General features: G+C 43.1%; 1 protein-coding gene across 2 annotated transcripts in view; it reads right to left on the reverse strand.

Moving 5' to 3' along the window:
• The window catches only part of MPHOSPH9 (M-phase phosphoprotein 9), a 117,024-nt gene that overhangs the window by 24,158 nt on the left and 74,618 nt on the right, over positions 1-18,248 (reverse strand). For both annotated transcript variants that reach the window (XM_040416190.1, XM_040416189.1), the window contains 5 exons: positions 16,040-16,201; positions 15,043-15,215; positions 5,842-6,000; positions 5,617-5,737; positions 5,461-5,513 (listed from right to left, as the gene is read on the reverse strand). In XM_040416190.1, coding sequence (XP_040272124.1) covers positions 5,461-5,513; positions 5,617-5,737; positions 5,842-6,000; positions 15,043-15,215; positions 16,040-16,201 — 668 coding nt within the window. The remainder of the gene's footprint in view (positions 1-5,460; positions 5,514-5,616; positions 5,738-5,841; positions 6,001-15,042; positions 15,216-16,039; positions 16,202-18,248) is intronic.

An 18,248-nucleotide genomic window follows, 5' to 3' on the forward strand; every position in this document is an offset into this window, starting at 1 on the left:
GATTACCCCCCTGTCATTGATCACCCCCCTGTAAAGCTCCATTCAGACGTCGGCATGATTTTTACGGATCCACTGATAGATGGATCGGATCCGCAAAACGCATATGGACGTCTGAATGGAGCCTTACAGGGGCGTGATCAATGACTGTGGTGATCACCCCATATAGACTCCCTGATCACCCCCCTGTCATTTATTACCCCTCTGTCATTGATCACCCCCCTGTAAAGCTCCATTCAGACGTCCGCATGATTTTTACGGATCCACTGATAGATGGATCGAATCCGCAAAACGCATATGGACGTCTGAATGGAGCCTTACAGGGGCGTGATCAATGACTGTGGTGATCACCCCATATAGACTCCATGATCACCCCCCTGTCATTGATTATCCCCCTGTCATTGATCACCCCCCTGTAAAGCTCCATTCAGATGTCCGCATGATTTTTACGGATCCACTGATAGATGGATCGGATCCGCAAAACGCATACGGACGTCTGAATGGAGCCTTACAGGGGCGTGATCAATGACTGTGGTGATCACCCCATATAGACTCCCTGATCACCCCCCCTGTCATTGATTACCCCCCTGTCATTGATCACCCCCCTGTAAAGCTCCATTCAGACGTCTGCATGATTTTTACGGATCCACTGATAGATGGATCGGATCCGCAAAACACATACAGGCGTCTCCCTGGAGCCTTCCAGGGGGGGTGATCACCCCATATAGACTCCCTGATCACCCCCCCTGTCATTGATCACCCCCCCTGTCATTGATCACCCCCCCCTGTCATTGATCACCCCCCCGTCATTGATCACCCCCCCCTGTCATTGATCACCCCCCCTGTCATTGATCACCCCCCCTGTCAGGCTGCATTCAGATGTCCGTATGATTTTTACGGATCCACGGATACATGGATTGGATCCGCAAAACACATACGGACATCTGAATGGAGCCTTATAGGGGTGTGATCAATGACAGGGGGGTGATCACCCCATATAGACTCCCTGATCACCCCCCTGTCATTGATCACCCCCCTGTCATTGATCACCCCCCTGTCATTGATCACCCCCCTGTAAGGCTCCATTCAGACATTTTTTTGGCCCAAGTTAGCGGAAATTATTATTTTTTTCTTACAAAGTCTCATATTCCACTAACTTGTGTCAAAAAATAAAATCTCACATGAACTCACCATACCCCTCACGGAATCCAAATGCGTAAAATTTTTTAGAGATTTATATTCCAGACTTCTCACGCTTTAGGGCCCCTAGAATGCCAGGGCAGTATAAATACCCCACATGTGACCCCATTTCGGAAAGAAGACACCCCAAGGTATTCCGTGAGGGGCATATTGAGTCCATGAACGATTGAAATTTTTGTCCCAAGTTAGCGGAAAGGGAGACTTTGTGAGAAAAAAATAAATAAAATCAATTTCCGCTAACTTGTGTAAAAAAAAAAAAATTTCTATGAACTCGCCATGCCCCTCATTGAATACCTTGGGGTGTCTTCTTTCCAAAATGGGGTCACATGTGGGGTATTTATACTGCCCTGGCATTCTAGGGGCCCTAAAGCGTGAGAAGAAGTCTGGGATCCAAATGTCTAAAAATGCCCTCATAAAAGGAATGTGGGCCCCTTTGCGCATCTAGGCTGCAAAAAAGTGTCACACATCTGGTATCGCCGTACTCAGGAGAAGTTGGGCAATGTGTTTTGGGGTGTCATTTTACATATACCCATGCTGGGTGAGATAAATATCTTGGTCAAATGCCAACTTTGTATAAAAAAATGGGAAAAGTTGTCTTTTGCTGAGATATTTCTCTCACCCAGCATGAGTATATGTAAAAAGACACCCCAAAACACATTGCCCAACTTCTCCTGAATACGGCGATACCACATGTGTGACACTTTTTTGCAGCCTAGGTGGGAAAAGGGGCCCACATTCCAAAGAGCACCTTTAGGATTTCACAGGTCATTTACCTACTTACCACACATTAGGGCCCCTGGAAAATGCCAGGGCAGTATAACTACCCCACAAGTGACCCCATTTTGGAAAGAAGACACCCCAAGGTATTCCGTGAGGGGCATGGCGAGTTCCTAGAATTTTATATTTTTTGTCACAAGTTAGCGGAAAATGATGATTTTTTTTTTTCCCTTACAAAGTCTCATATTCCACTAACTTGTGACAAAAAATAAAAACTTCCATGAACTCACTATGCCCATCACGAAATACCTTGGGATGTCTTCATTCCAAAATGGGGTCACTTGTGGGGTAGTTATACTGCCCTGGCATTCTAGGGGCCCAAATGTGTGGTAAGAAGTTTGAAATCAAAATGTGTAAAAAATGACCAGTGAAATCCGAAAGGTGCTCTTTGGAATATGGGCCCCTTTGCCCACCTAGGCTGCAAAAAAGTGTCACACATCTGGTATCTCCGTACTCAGGAGAAGTTGGGGAATGTGTTTTGGGGTGTCATTTTACATATACCCATGCTGGGTGAGAGAAATATCTTGGCAAAAGACAACTTTTCCCATTTTTTTATACAAAGTTGGCATTTGACCAAGATATTTATCTCACCCAGCATGGGTATATGTAAAATGACAACCCAAAACACATTCCCCAACTTCTCCTGAGTACGGCGATACCACATGTGTGGCACTTTTTTGCAGCCTACGTGGGCAAAGGGGCCCATATTCCAAAGAGCACCTTTCGGATTTCACTGGTCATTTTTTACAGAATTTGATTTCAAACTCCTTACCACACATTTGGGCCCCTAGAATGCCAGGGCAGTATAACGACCCCACAAGTGACCCCATTTTGGAAAGAAGACACCCCAAGGTATTCGCTGATGGGCATAGTGAGTTCATGGAAGTTTTTATTTTTTGTCACAAGTTAGTGGAATATGAGACTTTGTAAGAAAAAAAAATTAAAAAAAATAAATCATCATTTTCCATTAACTTGTGACAAAAAATAAAAAATTCTAGGAACTCGCCATGCCCCTCACGGAATACCTTGGGGTGTCTTCTTTCCAAAATGGGGTCACTTGTGGGGTAGTTATACTGCCCTGGCATTCTAGGGGCCCAAATGTGTGGTAAGGAGTTTGAAATCAAATTCTGTAAAAAATGACCAGTGAAATCCGAAAGGTGCTCTTTGGAATATGGGCCCCTTTGCCCACCTAGGCTGCAAAAAAGTGTCACACATCTGGTATCTCCGTATTCAGGAGAAGTTGGGGAATGTGTTTTGGGGTGTCATTTTACATATACCCATGCTGGGTGAGAGAAATATCTTGGCAAAAGACAACTTTTCCCATTTTTTTATACAAAGTTGGCATTTGACCAAGATATTTATCTCACCCAGCATGGGTATATGTAAAATAACACCCCAAAACACATTCCCCAACTTCTCCTGAATACGGAGATACCAGATGTGTGACACTTTTTTGCAGCCTAGGTGGGCAAAGGGGCCCATATTCCAAAGAGCACCTTTCGGATTTCACTGGTCATTTTTTACAGAATTTGATTTCAAACTCCTTACCACACATTTGGGCCCCTAGAATGCCAGGGCAGTATAACTACCCCACAAGTGACCCCATTTTGGAAAGAAGACACCCCAAGGTATTCGCTGATGGGCATAGTGAGTTCATGGAAGTTTTTATTTTTTGTCACAAGTTAGTGGAATATGAGACTTTGTAAGAAAAAAAATAAAAAAATAAAAATCATCATTTTCCGCTAACTTGTGACAAAAAATAAAAAGTTCTATGAACTCACTATGCCCATCAGCGAATACCTTAGGGTGTCTACTTTCCGAAATGGGGTCATTTGTGGGGTGTTTGTACTGTCTGGGCATTGTAGAACCTCAGGAAACATGACAGGTGCTCAGAAAGTCAGAGCTGCTTCAAAAAGCGGAAATTCACATTTTTGTACCATAGTTTGTAAACGCTATAACTGTTACCCAAACCATTTTTTTTTTACCCAAACATTTTTTTTTTATCAAAGACATGTAGAACAATAAATTTTGAGAAAAATTTATATATGGATGTCGTTTTTTTTTTGCAAAATTTTGCAACTGAAAGTGAAAAATGTCATTTTTTTGCAAAAAAAATCGTTAAATTTCGATTAATAACAAAAAAAGTAAAAATTTCAGCAGCAATGAAATACCACCAAATGAAAGCTCTATTAGTGAGAAGAAAAGGAGGTAAAATTCATTTGGGTGGTAAGTTGCATGACCGAGCAATAAACCGCTAAAGTTGTGGAGTGCCGATTTGTAAAAAAGGGCCTGGTCTTTAGGGGGGTATAAACCTGTGGTCCTTAAGTGGTTAAAAGGGGTTGTGTCACAAAACATATTCTATATTTTTCAAACTAGCACCTAGATCTGACTACTTTTGTAATTTCATGTAATTAAAATTTAGTATAGCCACTGAGCTATTTAATAAAATGTATCTGTATAGCGTCACCCGTTTGTGCTTTTCCTTATTTTTTTTGTCCGTCTCACTGAACTGCTCGAATGTGCTCAGTTTAAATCTTCAACTATCACCAGCCATATGTTCTGTTAGAAGCTGTGGCAGTTACAGGGAGAGAGCTGCAGCAGAAAGGACATGCCTCCTGAGCTGCCAGGCTGAATATTATCTAGCAGGGCAAATGGAGTGGTGAATATTGAGATCTCTGGACCCACGTATGGTACAGGGATTGTCCTAACTTTGTTAGAAAGGTATTGCCATGTACTATATGATGTCTGATTTTCATTTTTTTATATTAATCAAGGCATAACCCCTGAAAGGGAACCTGTCATCAACTTTATGCTGACCTCACTGAGGGCAGCATAAAATAGTGACAGAAATGCTGATTTCAGCGGTGTGTCAATCATGAGCTAAAAGTAAGTGGTTGCTGAGAACCAGCATCATAATCATTGCAGCCCAGGCCTTGAGAAGAGTCATGGTTCTTCATAATCTCCCGCTCTCTCGCCCATCTGCTGATGATTGGCAGTTTTCTCCTAGAGAGAAAGAGAAAACTAGGTAGAAGACGTCCAGTCATCAGCAGGTGGGCAGGGAGAGCAGGAGCCTATGAATAACCATGACTCTTCTCAGGTGGCTGTGACTCTTTTCCAGGCCTAGTCTGCAATGATTGTGATGTTGGTTCTCGGCAACCACTAACTTTTAACTTTTAAATGATAGACCGCTGAAATCAACTCGCCTGTCTTTACTTTATTCTGCTGATAGTATGGGCAGCATAAAATTGATGACAGGCTTTAAAGGCTTGATGTGAAGACAAATGGACATCAGAAATGGAAAACAAATATCTCTGCAGTAATGCACCGGTCCTACTGCCACCATTATTGTCAGCTGACTGGTCAAGAGGGATCCCGCAGCCAGCTTCACGACTCCGGTTTTGCCATGGAGCAGACTGCGTAATCCCTGATATGATCATTGCCATACACTTTTAAACACTAACATTTAACATAGCACCATAAAGTTACCTTCTGGGTCTTCCAAGGACATAAACTGCAGTCTCTTTCTTGGACTCTGATTTCTAAATGTTGATAAAATAAAGATAGCATTGGAAATTGTGTAGGAACACGACATGGAGGAATGTAAAGAAAGCATCAATGAATACCATAAAAAATAATCAATACCTTGTCACAGTGTTCTCCTCACTATGTAGTAACTGGCTTAAACCTGGAGAGAGGTTTTCACTTGGAGAACGCTTTGGGCTGTGTTTTACAGACAATGGCATTAACATCAATTCACGTTTTGCTGCAGAAGGAAGAAAAGCACGGTAATATAAATAACTTTGGACTATATCTTATTATGAAAGTACAAATTACATAAAGTTTTTTTTTAAAACACACAAAGCTTACTTGGTGTACTAACAGACTTGCGGTTTGATGGTGGGAGTGAAGAAGATCGTGGCCCACATGGAGAGTTAGGCTGCCTCTGTCGTTCTTTACTTTTCTCGGGAGAGCCACGGGGGGTACAACAGTCACTGATACCCATCAGGTGTCTCTTGGAAGACATTCCTGTAATGTTGAACATGCATCATGTAATGTTTCACAAAACACCTGGACACATCACTGTTAAATGGGTATACCATATATTGTTAGGATATGCCACCACCTTATGATCGGTGGCCTGTGGGACCTCTATCAATCCTAAAAATGAAGCATTGTTGTAGTGAGCAATGTTTCCCCATTCTCATTCAAATGTGTGGTGTCAGCTGTAGTTCCCTGCACAGCTACAACAGTGCTGCAGGTCCTTCACTCTAAGCATAATGGCTGTCCCAAAAGTTAAACTCCCACTGATCATAAAGTGGTGGCATATAATAGCAGCATGCCATGACTTTATAAGATGGGAATAACCCTTTAATAGCAATAACTAGTAAAAAAAAACAAAACATCGGTTAAGTTAGGCCTCTTTCACACTTGCGTTGTCCGGATCCGGCATGTACTCCACTTGCCGGAATTACACTCCGGATCCGGAAAAACGCAAGTGTACTGAAAGCATTTGAAGACGGAACCGTCTTCCAAATGCTTTCAGTGTTACTATGGCACCCAGGACGCTATTAAAGTCCTGGTTGCCATAGTAGGAGCGGGGAGCGGTATACTTACAGTCCGTGCGGCTCCCGGGGCGCTCCAGAATGACGTCAGAGCGCCCCATGCGCATGGATGACGTGATCCATGCGCTTGGGGCGCCCTGACGTCACTCTGGAGCGCCCGGGGAGCCGCACGGACGGTAAGTATGCTGCTCCCCCCGCTCCCCGCTACACTTTACCATGGCTGCCAGGACTTTAGCGTCCCGGTAGCCATGGTAACCATTCAGAAAAAGCTAAATGTCGGCTCCGGCAATGCGCCGAAACGACGTTTAGCTTAAGGCCGGATCGGGTTCAATGCCTTTCAATGGGCATTAATTCCGGATCCGGCCTTGCGGCAAGTGTTCTGGATTTTTGGCCGGAGCAAAAAGCGCAGCATGCTGCGGTATTTTCTCCGGCCAAAAAACGTTCCGTTCCGGAACTGAAGACATCCTGATGCATCCTGAACGGATTTCTCTCCATTCAGAATGCATGGGGATAATCCTGATCAGGATTCTTCCGGCATAGAGCCCCGGCGACGGAACTCTATGCCGGAAGACAAGAACGCAGGTGTGAAAGAGCCCTTACTGAAACTTCTGTTCAGCCCTTTCTTAATTACATAGACAAGTAGATGGTAGATCAGCTTAATATGCCAATTAGACCTTTGGTGTAATGAGGGCATCATCATTGCTTTTGTTGCACCTAAGCCCCACTCATTTCTGTGTTCAGCACCTCCCTGGCTGGTCCTGTCAATCAAAGCAGCCATGTAGGGGCTGGTCACAGAAAGGAGTGGAGCTTGGGTGCAACAAGAGCAATGGTGACGTCCCCATTGCACCAAAGGCCTATATAAAGAAAAAGTATCACCTCTGGTCAACAAAAGAAAAACTGAGTTTTAATCAGGTGAACCACAGCTATGTGTCTATGCTAACAGTTGGATAGGGCGGTCACTGGTGACAGATTCCCTTTAACAGTTGGAAATACCCATGCCAAAAAGAATTAAAACTTCAGTCCATTTATTTTATCCATTAATATATGGCAGGTGACACAGCATTATAGTACAACACATGGCACAGATAGAAACAAGACAGTCCCAGCAACACGTCTCTGACAACTTGGTCCTTTTTTACAGTCCTACTTCTGGTAGGGCTGTGAAAAAGGACAGAGTCTGTCTGAAACACATTGGGGGACATTTATCAATAATGGTATAATATGTTCCAAAAAAAATACTAACATTACAAATCAAAAGTGATGATTTATTTCACCTCATTTATCAAAAGGCGCACAGCACTTTTAAAATGTGACTTTTTAAAATATAAACCTGATTATCCGCCTATTTCTCTCTATTTTAACCAATGGCACTAAAAGTTTTTTAAACCAAAATGTGCCATTTCAGCCAACCAGACCACATTTGAAGCATATTTTCAACATTTCCACTGGTAAATTGCGACTTTTGTCTTAGACTCGGGACGTCTTTTTTATAGTTTTGTTTTTGTTGGCTGTCAGTTTTATTTTATAATTTTATTATCATATCTAAGTTACAATCACATCTATAACAAAACAAACAAATAGTATTGCAATCATCATGATCCACGCAGGGATCCTTCAAGAAACAAGACTTGTATATGGTACATACCAAGATTTTGACTAAAACTCAACATTAAGTCAACACATTCTTCTGAAACAAGAATAACACTGGTACAATCGACTGGTGAATTAAATCCAAATTTCCTATTTAGACATTAGTTCTGACCATTTATTAGTTCGGAGAGCGTATAATTTTTCCAACTCAAAATTCGCTTGTACAGAAGTGATTAGCTTCCGAATGGTTAATGGAGAGCTAGATTTCCATGATTTGGCAATCATTGCTCTGGCTGCTAAGATGATCTGACCACAGACTGTCCTGACCTGTATCGTCAAGATTTCCAATCCCACAAAACACAGGGCCAATGACGCCGATTTAGTGATCTGTCCACCCACAACTCTTTTGAGAAGAAGGAACGTAGCTTCCCAGAAAGTGGACACAATGGGACATTCCCACCAGACATGTTTATGTGTCCACTTGGCCACAATTTCTCCAGCAAGTTGGTGAGTATGTATGGTTGATTTTATAAATATGGACTGGTGTAAGATACCATCTTAATAGTATTTTGAACGCAGTCTCCCAGTGAGAAGCGCTCTTGGATATTTGTTTCACTATAGGGAAGGCTGAGAACCATTACTCCATAGTATGTGTAATCCCTAATTCTTCTTCCCATTCAAGTACAAAAGAAGGTTTCATTGATGTTGTAAAATAAGTAATACCTTTTATGGAAGGTCTGTTAGTAGAGAGGAACTCTTGTATTTGCTTAGGATATTCTAATACATGATTATTAGGATTAATTAATGCATGTCTGATCCTCAAGAACTTATAGAAATCTCTTTGGGAGATATCATATCGATTAGCTATATATTCAAAGGTATGCAATACTGTGTCATCAATGAGATATTGAATTGTTGATATACCAGCTGTCAGCCAGTTATCTAGGTGGAGATCAGGGATCCATACATTTATATAATGCAAAGGGAGGTTCCTTATTGAGGTTTTGGCTTGTGCGCCCATATAAGGCAGTAGATTTTTCCAAGCTGTAAACGATGCTCTAATACTAAGTAAAGAATGACAGTCCCTATGAGTTTTTTTTTGAGGATTTATATAAAAAAGTGAGATAAGGGGTGTAGATGATGCTGATCTCTCCAATTCCGCCCATCTTTTGTCACTATCCCTAATCCACCAATCTTTCGCTTGAGCTAGTATGCACGCCCAGTAGTATTTTCTAAACTCATTCCCCCCTTAGCCCATGGTCTGGTCATAGAGAATTTTACTCTTGGTTTTCTACCAGCCCAGACAAAAATCGGTGAGCAATTTTTGAAGGGACCTAAAAAAAGATTCCGGTACAGGGACCACTACGGTACGAAAAATGTACAGTATGACCAGTATCATCATCATCTTGGTGACTGCCACTCTGCATGCCCAGGACAATAAGGGCAGCGAGAACCTGCCAATCATATTAGATATCTTGGATAACAGTGGGGTATAATTTGATGCGTACATGTCTTTGCTAGAGTTAGTTAAGGTGATCCTCAGGTAAGTAAAGCCTTTAGCCTGCCAATTGAAAGGATACCGGGATACCAGTTCTGCTCTTACCAAAGGGTCCACCCCGACTGTGAAGGCTTGGGTCTTTGTTAAGTTAAGCTTATAATATGAAACATTCTGGAACATACTGATGACCCTTTGCACCGCTGGACGGGATATCTCCGGTCGAGATAATGACATTATGACGTCGTTAGCATATAACCCTAAAGTGTGCAAAGCGCCCTTGACTTTAATGCCCGAAATGTCGGGGGAATGCCTGATCAATTCTGCAAAAGGTTCCCTGACTAAGGCAAAAATTATAAGGGACATTTGGCATCCCTGTCTTGTTCCGTTAGAGATCGTGATTCAATCTGACAGGAATTCTGAAGAGAACACCTTGGCTGAAGGAGAAGAGTACAGAGCCAAAATTGCGGATTTAATGAATCCCCGTAAACCAAACTTGTCCAATGTGACCGAGAGATATCCCCAATACACCCGATCGAATGCCTTCTCCGCGTCCAAAGCCAGAAACAGAGAAGGCGTCAGAGTACGCTCAGCCATCTGAACCAGATTAATGAACCTTCTTGTTCCGTCAGACGCTTGTCTCTCTGCTACGAATCCCACCTGATCTGGATGGGTCAAAAGTGGAATATATTTCAGTAGGCGGGTTGCAAAGATTTTTGAATAAATTTTTACATCTGAATTCAATAAAGATATAGGGCGGAAATTTGCCGGGGTTATCGGGTCCTTGCCTGGTTTAGGAAGAGTAACTACATGAGCCATGAGCATCTCCTCTGGGAATTTACTTTCTGCGGCAGCTTTGTTAAAAGCCTTCACTAGGTATGGCGCTATTGTGAGAAAAAGGGTTTATAATAGGCATTAGTAAACCCATCTGGTCCTGGGGCATTATTTAATGGTAAGGATTTGATTGCCAATTGTATCTCCTCACTCGTAATGGGACGAGATAAGACATTGACCTGTTCTAATGAAAGATGAGGTAACTGGAAAGAGTCTAGGAAGGTGTTAATTGCTTCCTCTGTTGGTTGCACAGTTTGTTCATCATTTCGTAAGTTATAGAGAAATTCATAAAATTGCTTAAATTGATCTGCTATTAGTCTAGGATACCTTTTTTTATCTAGTAGGAAGCCAATACAAGAGGAGACTGTAGTCTGCTTAAGACGTTTGGCTAGAAAGGCACCTGCTTTATTACTATGTACATAATATTGCAGCTTGAACTTTCCAAGGAAGAATTCATGCTGTGAAGCAAGGATTACTTGTAGGCGCTTTCTGAGATCCCTCAAGATTATGGAATGAGAGGCGTTTACTGAGGCTTTATTTAGAGTCTCTATATGTTGAATATTGGAGAGTATATCATTAATCTCCTGATTACGTTTCTTCTTCATCTGTGCACAGCACTGGATGAGGGTGCCTCTCATCACCGCCTTGTGTGCATTCCACAAAATCTGGGGTCTATGTCGGGAGTTGTGGTAATATCGAAATATGATTCAAGGGCTGATTTTAATCAATCCCTATAGTCTGGATGATTAAGTATCGAATCGTTCAAGCGCCATTGTGATGGAAAGGGAGATGAGAATTGTTCTGATAGTGTGACCGTAATGGGGGCATGATCCGACCACGTGATGGTCTTAACAGTAGATGAGATCACCGGAAGTAAAGAGACTTTATTTACTAGAAAAAAAGTAAATCCTGGAGTATGAATGAAGGGGGGGGGCGGGGGGGGGGGGTAGGGGAGGTATAGTCCCTATCACTGCCATGCTGCCACTGCCACACTCCAAAATATCCCTCTTCAGTTAGAGACTTTGCAAGTGTGGAGAGATGTCTCCCAGGGGCAGTAGTGTCCAATTGATTATCCAGAATGGAATAAAAATCCCCTCCCTCAACCAGAATCCCTTTGCCCACTGACTTTATCTTGAACCACAGAGACCTCCAGAACTTTGGTTGGTGTCTGTTGGGAAAATATACATTAAAAAGGGTATATGTAACATTGTTAATATCACAGATCAATCCTATAAAACGACCATAGGGATCCACTATAGTATCATGTAGAAAGAAAGCTACAGTGTTCCTAATTGCTATGGCTACTCCCTTACGTTTAGGGTCAATTAACACATCCGCAAATGGGTCCGCATCTGTATCGCAATATCGGGAACGGGTGCGGACCCATTCATTCTCTATGTGGCCGGAAGAGATGCGGAGAGCACACTTTGCGCATTCTTGTCCACAATTGCAGTTCTATGGGGGGTGCCGGCCGGGTGTATTGCGGATCCGCCACGGACGTGTGAATGGACCTTTAACCAGGCAAGATGCCATAAAAACAGGAGGGAACCTCTTATTAATAAATTTGGGGGACTTCTTTTTATGGAAATGAGTTTCTTGCAGAAACGGAATCTCACAACGGAGATCTCTAGCTTCTTTCCAGACCATGCTTCGTTTGAAGGACTATTGAGACCCTTCACATTCAGAGAAGCAAAATTAATTACCATATTGAGAGTATATTGTGCAGTCTCTATGATCCACCCGCGAGCAGCTGCACCAACCTTCATCACTTCCCAATAGCGAAATGCATAGTGAACTGTACCAAGTAGGAAAAAGAAATTAGAAGGACAATAACTAGTAACATAAACTATTACTGACAACCATTTTATAAAGCTTGTCAGCCTATGCGTAAAACTGAGGTTAAATCTAAGCATCTGGGGGGGGGAGAATGTCAGTCCCACAGAATATAAAGTGAGATGATTGGGAGAAACCTAAACAAGGAACAATCAAAGATGTGTTAGTATTATCACAGACCCAGGCTATGGGTCCCCACAAATTCAGTCTTCATCCCGGCTTTTGTTTGACAGGAACTGTGGTCCAGTCGGCCTCGATTGTAGATGTTGGATGTCGGTGAGATCGATGGGGAGACGATCTTTCAACTTGAAGATTCCATGTCTCCAACAATTTCATGCCCTCAGCCACTGATGAGAGGACAGTCGTTGTTCCGTTCCATGAAACCAGAAGATTGATAGGGAATCCCCACTGATATTTGATGTTGCTTTCCCTGAGTAACTTAGTAACTGGGAGGAATTCTCTACGGGCTTGCAATGTGGCTGCTGATAAGTCCAGGAACAAGGAGATTGCGAGCCTCAAATAGGATAAGCTCTTTAATGTGGTAAAAATGTAACCTCACCAATGTATCTCGTGGAGCTTTTTCTGGAGCAGCTTTAGATTTAGGAATCCTAGGGCGTTGTGCGCGTCCACCAACTCGTTATGTGCGTTAGAAAATTCAGCCATTTTACATTCCAAGTGGTCTGTGCGTTCTCCTATGGTAATACTGTAGAGGTGGTTTCTTCATCATCTTGCGCATAGCTCTTCTTCTAAGTTGGGCTTTTGCTGTTAGAGATGAAGAGGGTGAAGGTGCTGACCTTCTTTTCTCTGTGTATCATTCACTCCCTTATTGGGAGGGGGAGATACTTGGGTCAGAGATGGGAATTCATCATCACCTGGAGGGACACACTGTTTAATAAAGTGGGCCTCATGGTGCTCGGTGAAGTTGGCGCAGACTCAGAGTGTTCTGGCCCAGATGGTTCTGCTGACTCAAAGAAGTCAGTTTATTTTCTTGGGGCAGAGGCTTTCCCCCTTTTTTCTAGATTTGGGCCCTCTATTCATTGTTACAGTCCTCTTATTTACGAGGGAGCCCTTAATATTGCAGGGGAAGGGAAGTAAGGCGCCACTGGACTGATTCTGAAGCCCCTGAACTGTGCCTGCCGTGCAGCGCGTGGCCAAGTTGGCCTCTGTGGCAGGGGTTGATATCCCTGACTTGCCTGGCAAGTAGCTATATCGAGGGGATCACTCTTGCAGCTGTGGATGATCGGGACCAACAGCGTCGGATCCCGCTGCTTGCTAGTTGTTGCTGCGCCAGTCTCCTTACCCTAAAACCTCCAGGCTCGCAGCTCCGGTTCTCTACTGCATGATGTTCCCGCTGGCCGCGTGTGAAAATGTGGAAGCGCTGCTGTCGTAGGCGCTCGGTGCAGGAAAGGGCCCTGAGAGGTGTCCTCCAGTTCAGGACGTGAAGGTTTCCCCCTTTGAGGCAGTAGGTGCCGGTTTCTATTGCCGTGAGACGCTGTGCTTACTCTGTGGGTGGGAGAGCTGAGGACTAAGCAGCCATCTTCCCCAGCAGCTCGGCTCCGCCCCGTTGGCTGTCAGTTTTTTGACAAAACCCTGTTGTTTAGCTCGTATTAGAAAAAAATAAATGCTTCCTGTTTTAATACTTACCTATCACTTGTTCCCATGACGAGTTTTTTTTTTTTTTCTTAAATGCGACTTTTTGACAAAAAGTTGCATCTTTATTCCATAAATGCACTTTTTTATACAAAACACCCCCACATAAGCTGGTTTAATTGTCAACAACAATTTGAGTCATTTCTGCCAATAAGAGGATGATAAATGAGACAAAATATAAGCCAATTTCATAGCCCCTCCCACTTTGACATTTAGAACTAATTTCTGGCATGATGCATTCTTTATGGTGAAAATTCTGGAGAAAACAGTTGATATATTTGGTGCAAATCAAAACGCCATTCTTTTTGGTGCATTTTACGCCATAATTCTGTTGCAACTTGCTTAGTAAATGCCCCCATTGTCTGAACTACCTTTCTTAAAAGGGTTATCCAATTCTAAAAATGATTTTCCTCCCCCCAGTGCCTGGGCCCCTCCTATAGATCATACTTACCCCCGGCACCCACATCACTCCAGATCCCTGCACAGCCACCGCTGCATCTCCCCATGGCGTGGATAAAAACATCCGGCGATGGGGGGGTGCAGCCAATTGCAGGCCGTGACGGTGACCAGACGTCACCCGTGATGCTAGGGGAGCTGGTCACTGTCACGGCCTGCTATTGGCTGCAACCCCTACCCTGCGATGGGGAGATGCAGCTGCGGCTGTGCAGGGTTGCGGAATGACGCAGGTGCTGGGGAGCGAGGCAAGTATGAGCTATAAAAGGGGCCCGGGCATTGTGGGGGGCATTTGTAGAATTGGATAACCCCTTTAACAACACCTGTTTAATAACACCCGCTTTTCACTCCACAATGGAGTGAACCTTTTTGTAAAACTAGGCAGAGGTGCTACGCCAAAATCTAGGAAAGCTGGCTGTGTGGGCTGCAGTGGCAGACATACTGACTCACCCAGGTTTCTTAAAAATAGACATAAATTCCAGCTTCCGGGCTGGATGTTGTGTAAACTGACTGTGATTCTGTGAAGATTTAACCATTCTCCCAGTTCCCTTGTTTACTATGGACATGCTTACTGTTTCCATTATAATAAATAGGAGCTGAAACTCTTCAAATAATAAATATTATATATAATCTGTATCAGTATAGACTTACTATGAAATGCGCTGTCTCTGTTTGTAAAATTGCTCCACATTTTCATTTCTTTCTCTTCTTCATAATCTCTCAATGCTTTTAGAATAGGACTCTCCTCACTGCTGTGGTCTTCAGTTTTAGGTTTAGAGGACAAGATATCATGCACAGCATCCTTTTCTGGAGGAGATTGGTACCTTAAGATTTGGAAAAAAAAAAATAGTTCTGGACTGTATTATGTTACAGCAAGAATAACATGAACGATTTGGCAGTCTCAATTTATTTCAACATGTTAGATTAGCCCCATATCTTCAGAAAAAGATAGCCCTCCCATGCTGAGTGGAAATAGGTTCTGTCCACATTTATGTCAGAGGATACGTTCATACCCTATGCTGGAAATCCCATCAGATATGACGGGAAGAATAGCTCCATATGTAACCTTTCTGTCATAACAACTGGCACCCTAACAGAGCCTTGACTTACAATGCGGTCCGTTGGGTGCTGTTGGTATCTGTTGTATGACGGCCCCAGCAGATTGTGGTGGCTTCTGTTACAGGCAGAGGCCGCAATGCAAATGTGAATAGACCCTTACCTAAATGCATAACAGGACAATAAGAACAGAAAACTAGCCTTGTGAGAAGAAGTACATAAGAAGGACTAAGGAGAAATGTCTCTTTGGCCAAGTATACACAAAATAGCTGGTCTCTTCACTCCTATTTCAAACACTGTTGATCTTGAGTATATTAGCCCCAAGGACTCATGTCTAGCATTAGAACAAAAGCAGATCATATGACAGACCGCATGCAACCAGAAAGCTGGTAATACAAGGTTCTCCCCTAAGGGATCCTATTCATTATAATGAAAGCAGCTGTAACATGTGATTTTGTAAATGCAAAATTTGGGTTTTAATACAGCACCCTGAAGACAAACCTATTTTTAAGATAAATATCAACCATGCACAATACATTTTGCAAAGGTACAAGGCGGTGTAGCTAGCTAAAGTATATCTGCTAGGGCTCACCTGTTTTGCCCATACATTAGGTCTTGTTCCCTCTCCATCTCTTTGGCTTTGTTATCAAGTGGCTTGCCAGTGAAGGCGGAACACTCTGCTTCAGAAGCCAGACACTTGTGGACTGCTACATCCACACCGTATGGATTGCCACTTGTGCGGAACATCTCATTTCTTTGTGAAAAGGAACACAAACAAAAACATGAAGAAAAACAACAAACGATTCCCCGATAAGAACTTGTGTGCTCTTACAAGCAAATTTTAACAACACAACATAGATCTGTTCCAAGATAATCTTTCATTTGTCCTTGTAATGCTGTTACTGTCGACATGGCAAGATTCAAAGAGTTAAGGTGGGTTTAGATGGGCTGATCGAACGGACGATTGTCGGGAAGAAAATGCTCCTCCGCGACAGTCGGCTGCTCGCTCAGTGAAGGAGACTGCTGCTATAACGATCCCTCGTCCCCATACAGAATCATTGTTTCTGGGCACCAGATCAATGTTTAGACAGCACAATCTGCTGCCCAGAAACGATGATTGGGGGGGCCTGCACGAACGACAAGATCACCCGATGAATGATCGTTTTGCTCGTTCATCCAGTAATCAACTGCATATTTAGGGTCCATTCACACATCCGTGGTGTATTGCGGATCCGCAAATACAACCGGCCGGCACCCCCCATAGAACTGCCAATTCTTGTCCGCAATTGCGGACAAGAATAGGACATGTTCTATTTTTTTGCGGAGCCGTGGCCTGGAAGTTCGGGGCCGTGCTCCGGAAGCGGAGAGCACATAGTGTGTTCTCAGAATCCATTCCTGCCCCATTGAGAATGAATGGGCCCGCACCCGTTCCCGATATTGCAGAACGGATGCGGACCCATTTGCGGATGTGTGAATGGACCCTTAGATGGGTAGATTGTCCTGAACAAGCGTTCGCCGGAACAGTCGTTCCCAATAATCTGGACAATTATTGGTTTGTCTAAATCCACCTTTAAATCATCATTTTTAATATTGGTTATTATCTTTCTTAGACATTGCTGTTCTGTAAACTTCTGAATTGCATAATCTTTGTAATCACATATTCGTAGTCTGCAATATTTGGTATAAGCGGTATAGACTCCTCATGCATGTATCTAGACTAAAGAATTTTCTTTCCCGCTTTAGAGCTACTTTGATTGTATCCAGAGACATATAGGTTCTTGTTACAACAGCTGGCATAATCTGATTGGTTAATTTGAAACCCCTGCGGTAGAGGTTAACACCCATGGCTTTTTCCTATAAATTAAAGAACCTTCTGGAGAAAGGGGCAGAGGAGATATCACACCTGCTCGATGTGTAAATCTTTTCATGACTGGTCATATTCTCTTACTTCTGGAGAAAATAAAAAAATTTGGAGTATCACAGATAATTGTATTATCACAGAACAAAATGATAAACCCCTATTAAAACATAACCTTTAATAAATATCGCTAAAAAAATCAACAAAAACAAAACTCTCACAATAATATCACTTAATTTTCCATACATTGAAGGCACAACTATATTAAATATGGGTTATTTACAGAAGGTAGATAAAGGTTATACTATAGCCGGAACACTGAGCGTGTCCGGCCCTTCTTTACTCACGGTTCTACCAATTAGATTTTTTTCACCATCAGATGGTTCCTTGATGAATGTGGTTCTACTGCATTAGGGCTTCTTTTGTAGAGGTGGAGTCTATTAGGTCTGCTGTCCCTATACGTTCCTTCACTACCCCTGCCTACAAGCGGAGTACCCGCTTCGAAAGGGGCGACCCCACTTCTCGGTCGCTAAGCCCTTAATGCCCTTACAATAACCCTCATGTAGTGCCCAGCTTCCACAGGTTGGCTCCCCGGATTTGAACGTCCCGACGCGTTTCTCCAGTGCCTAGGATGTACTGGTTCTTCAAGGGACCTTAGGTTAACTAGGCTATACAGACAATACTGTACTCGAGATCCAGAGGCCACCTCACATGGATGTTAGTGTGCAAAAGAGTCCCTCAATCCTGATCTTCCTTATAAAGCTCCTCTAACTCCTCCCCCATCTAATGCAATTGTATGTACAAGATGCTGATTAGTTAATGCATTCCAGTATTATCACATTAGGGCAACTGTTGTAACAAGAACCTACCGTATTTGTCGCCCCATAAGACACAAATGTGGGGGGAAATGCCCCTGCGTCTTATGGGGCAAATACTAATGAGT

This window comes from Bufo bufo, chromosome 2 (genome assembly GCF_905171765.1).
Source record: "Bufo bufo chromosome 2, aBufBuf1.1, whole genome shotgun sequence".
Lineage (NCBI taxonomy): Eukaryota > Metazoa > Chordata > Amphibia > Anura > Bufonidae > Bufo > Bufo bufo.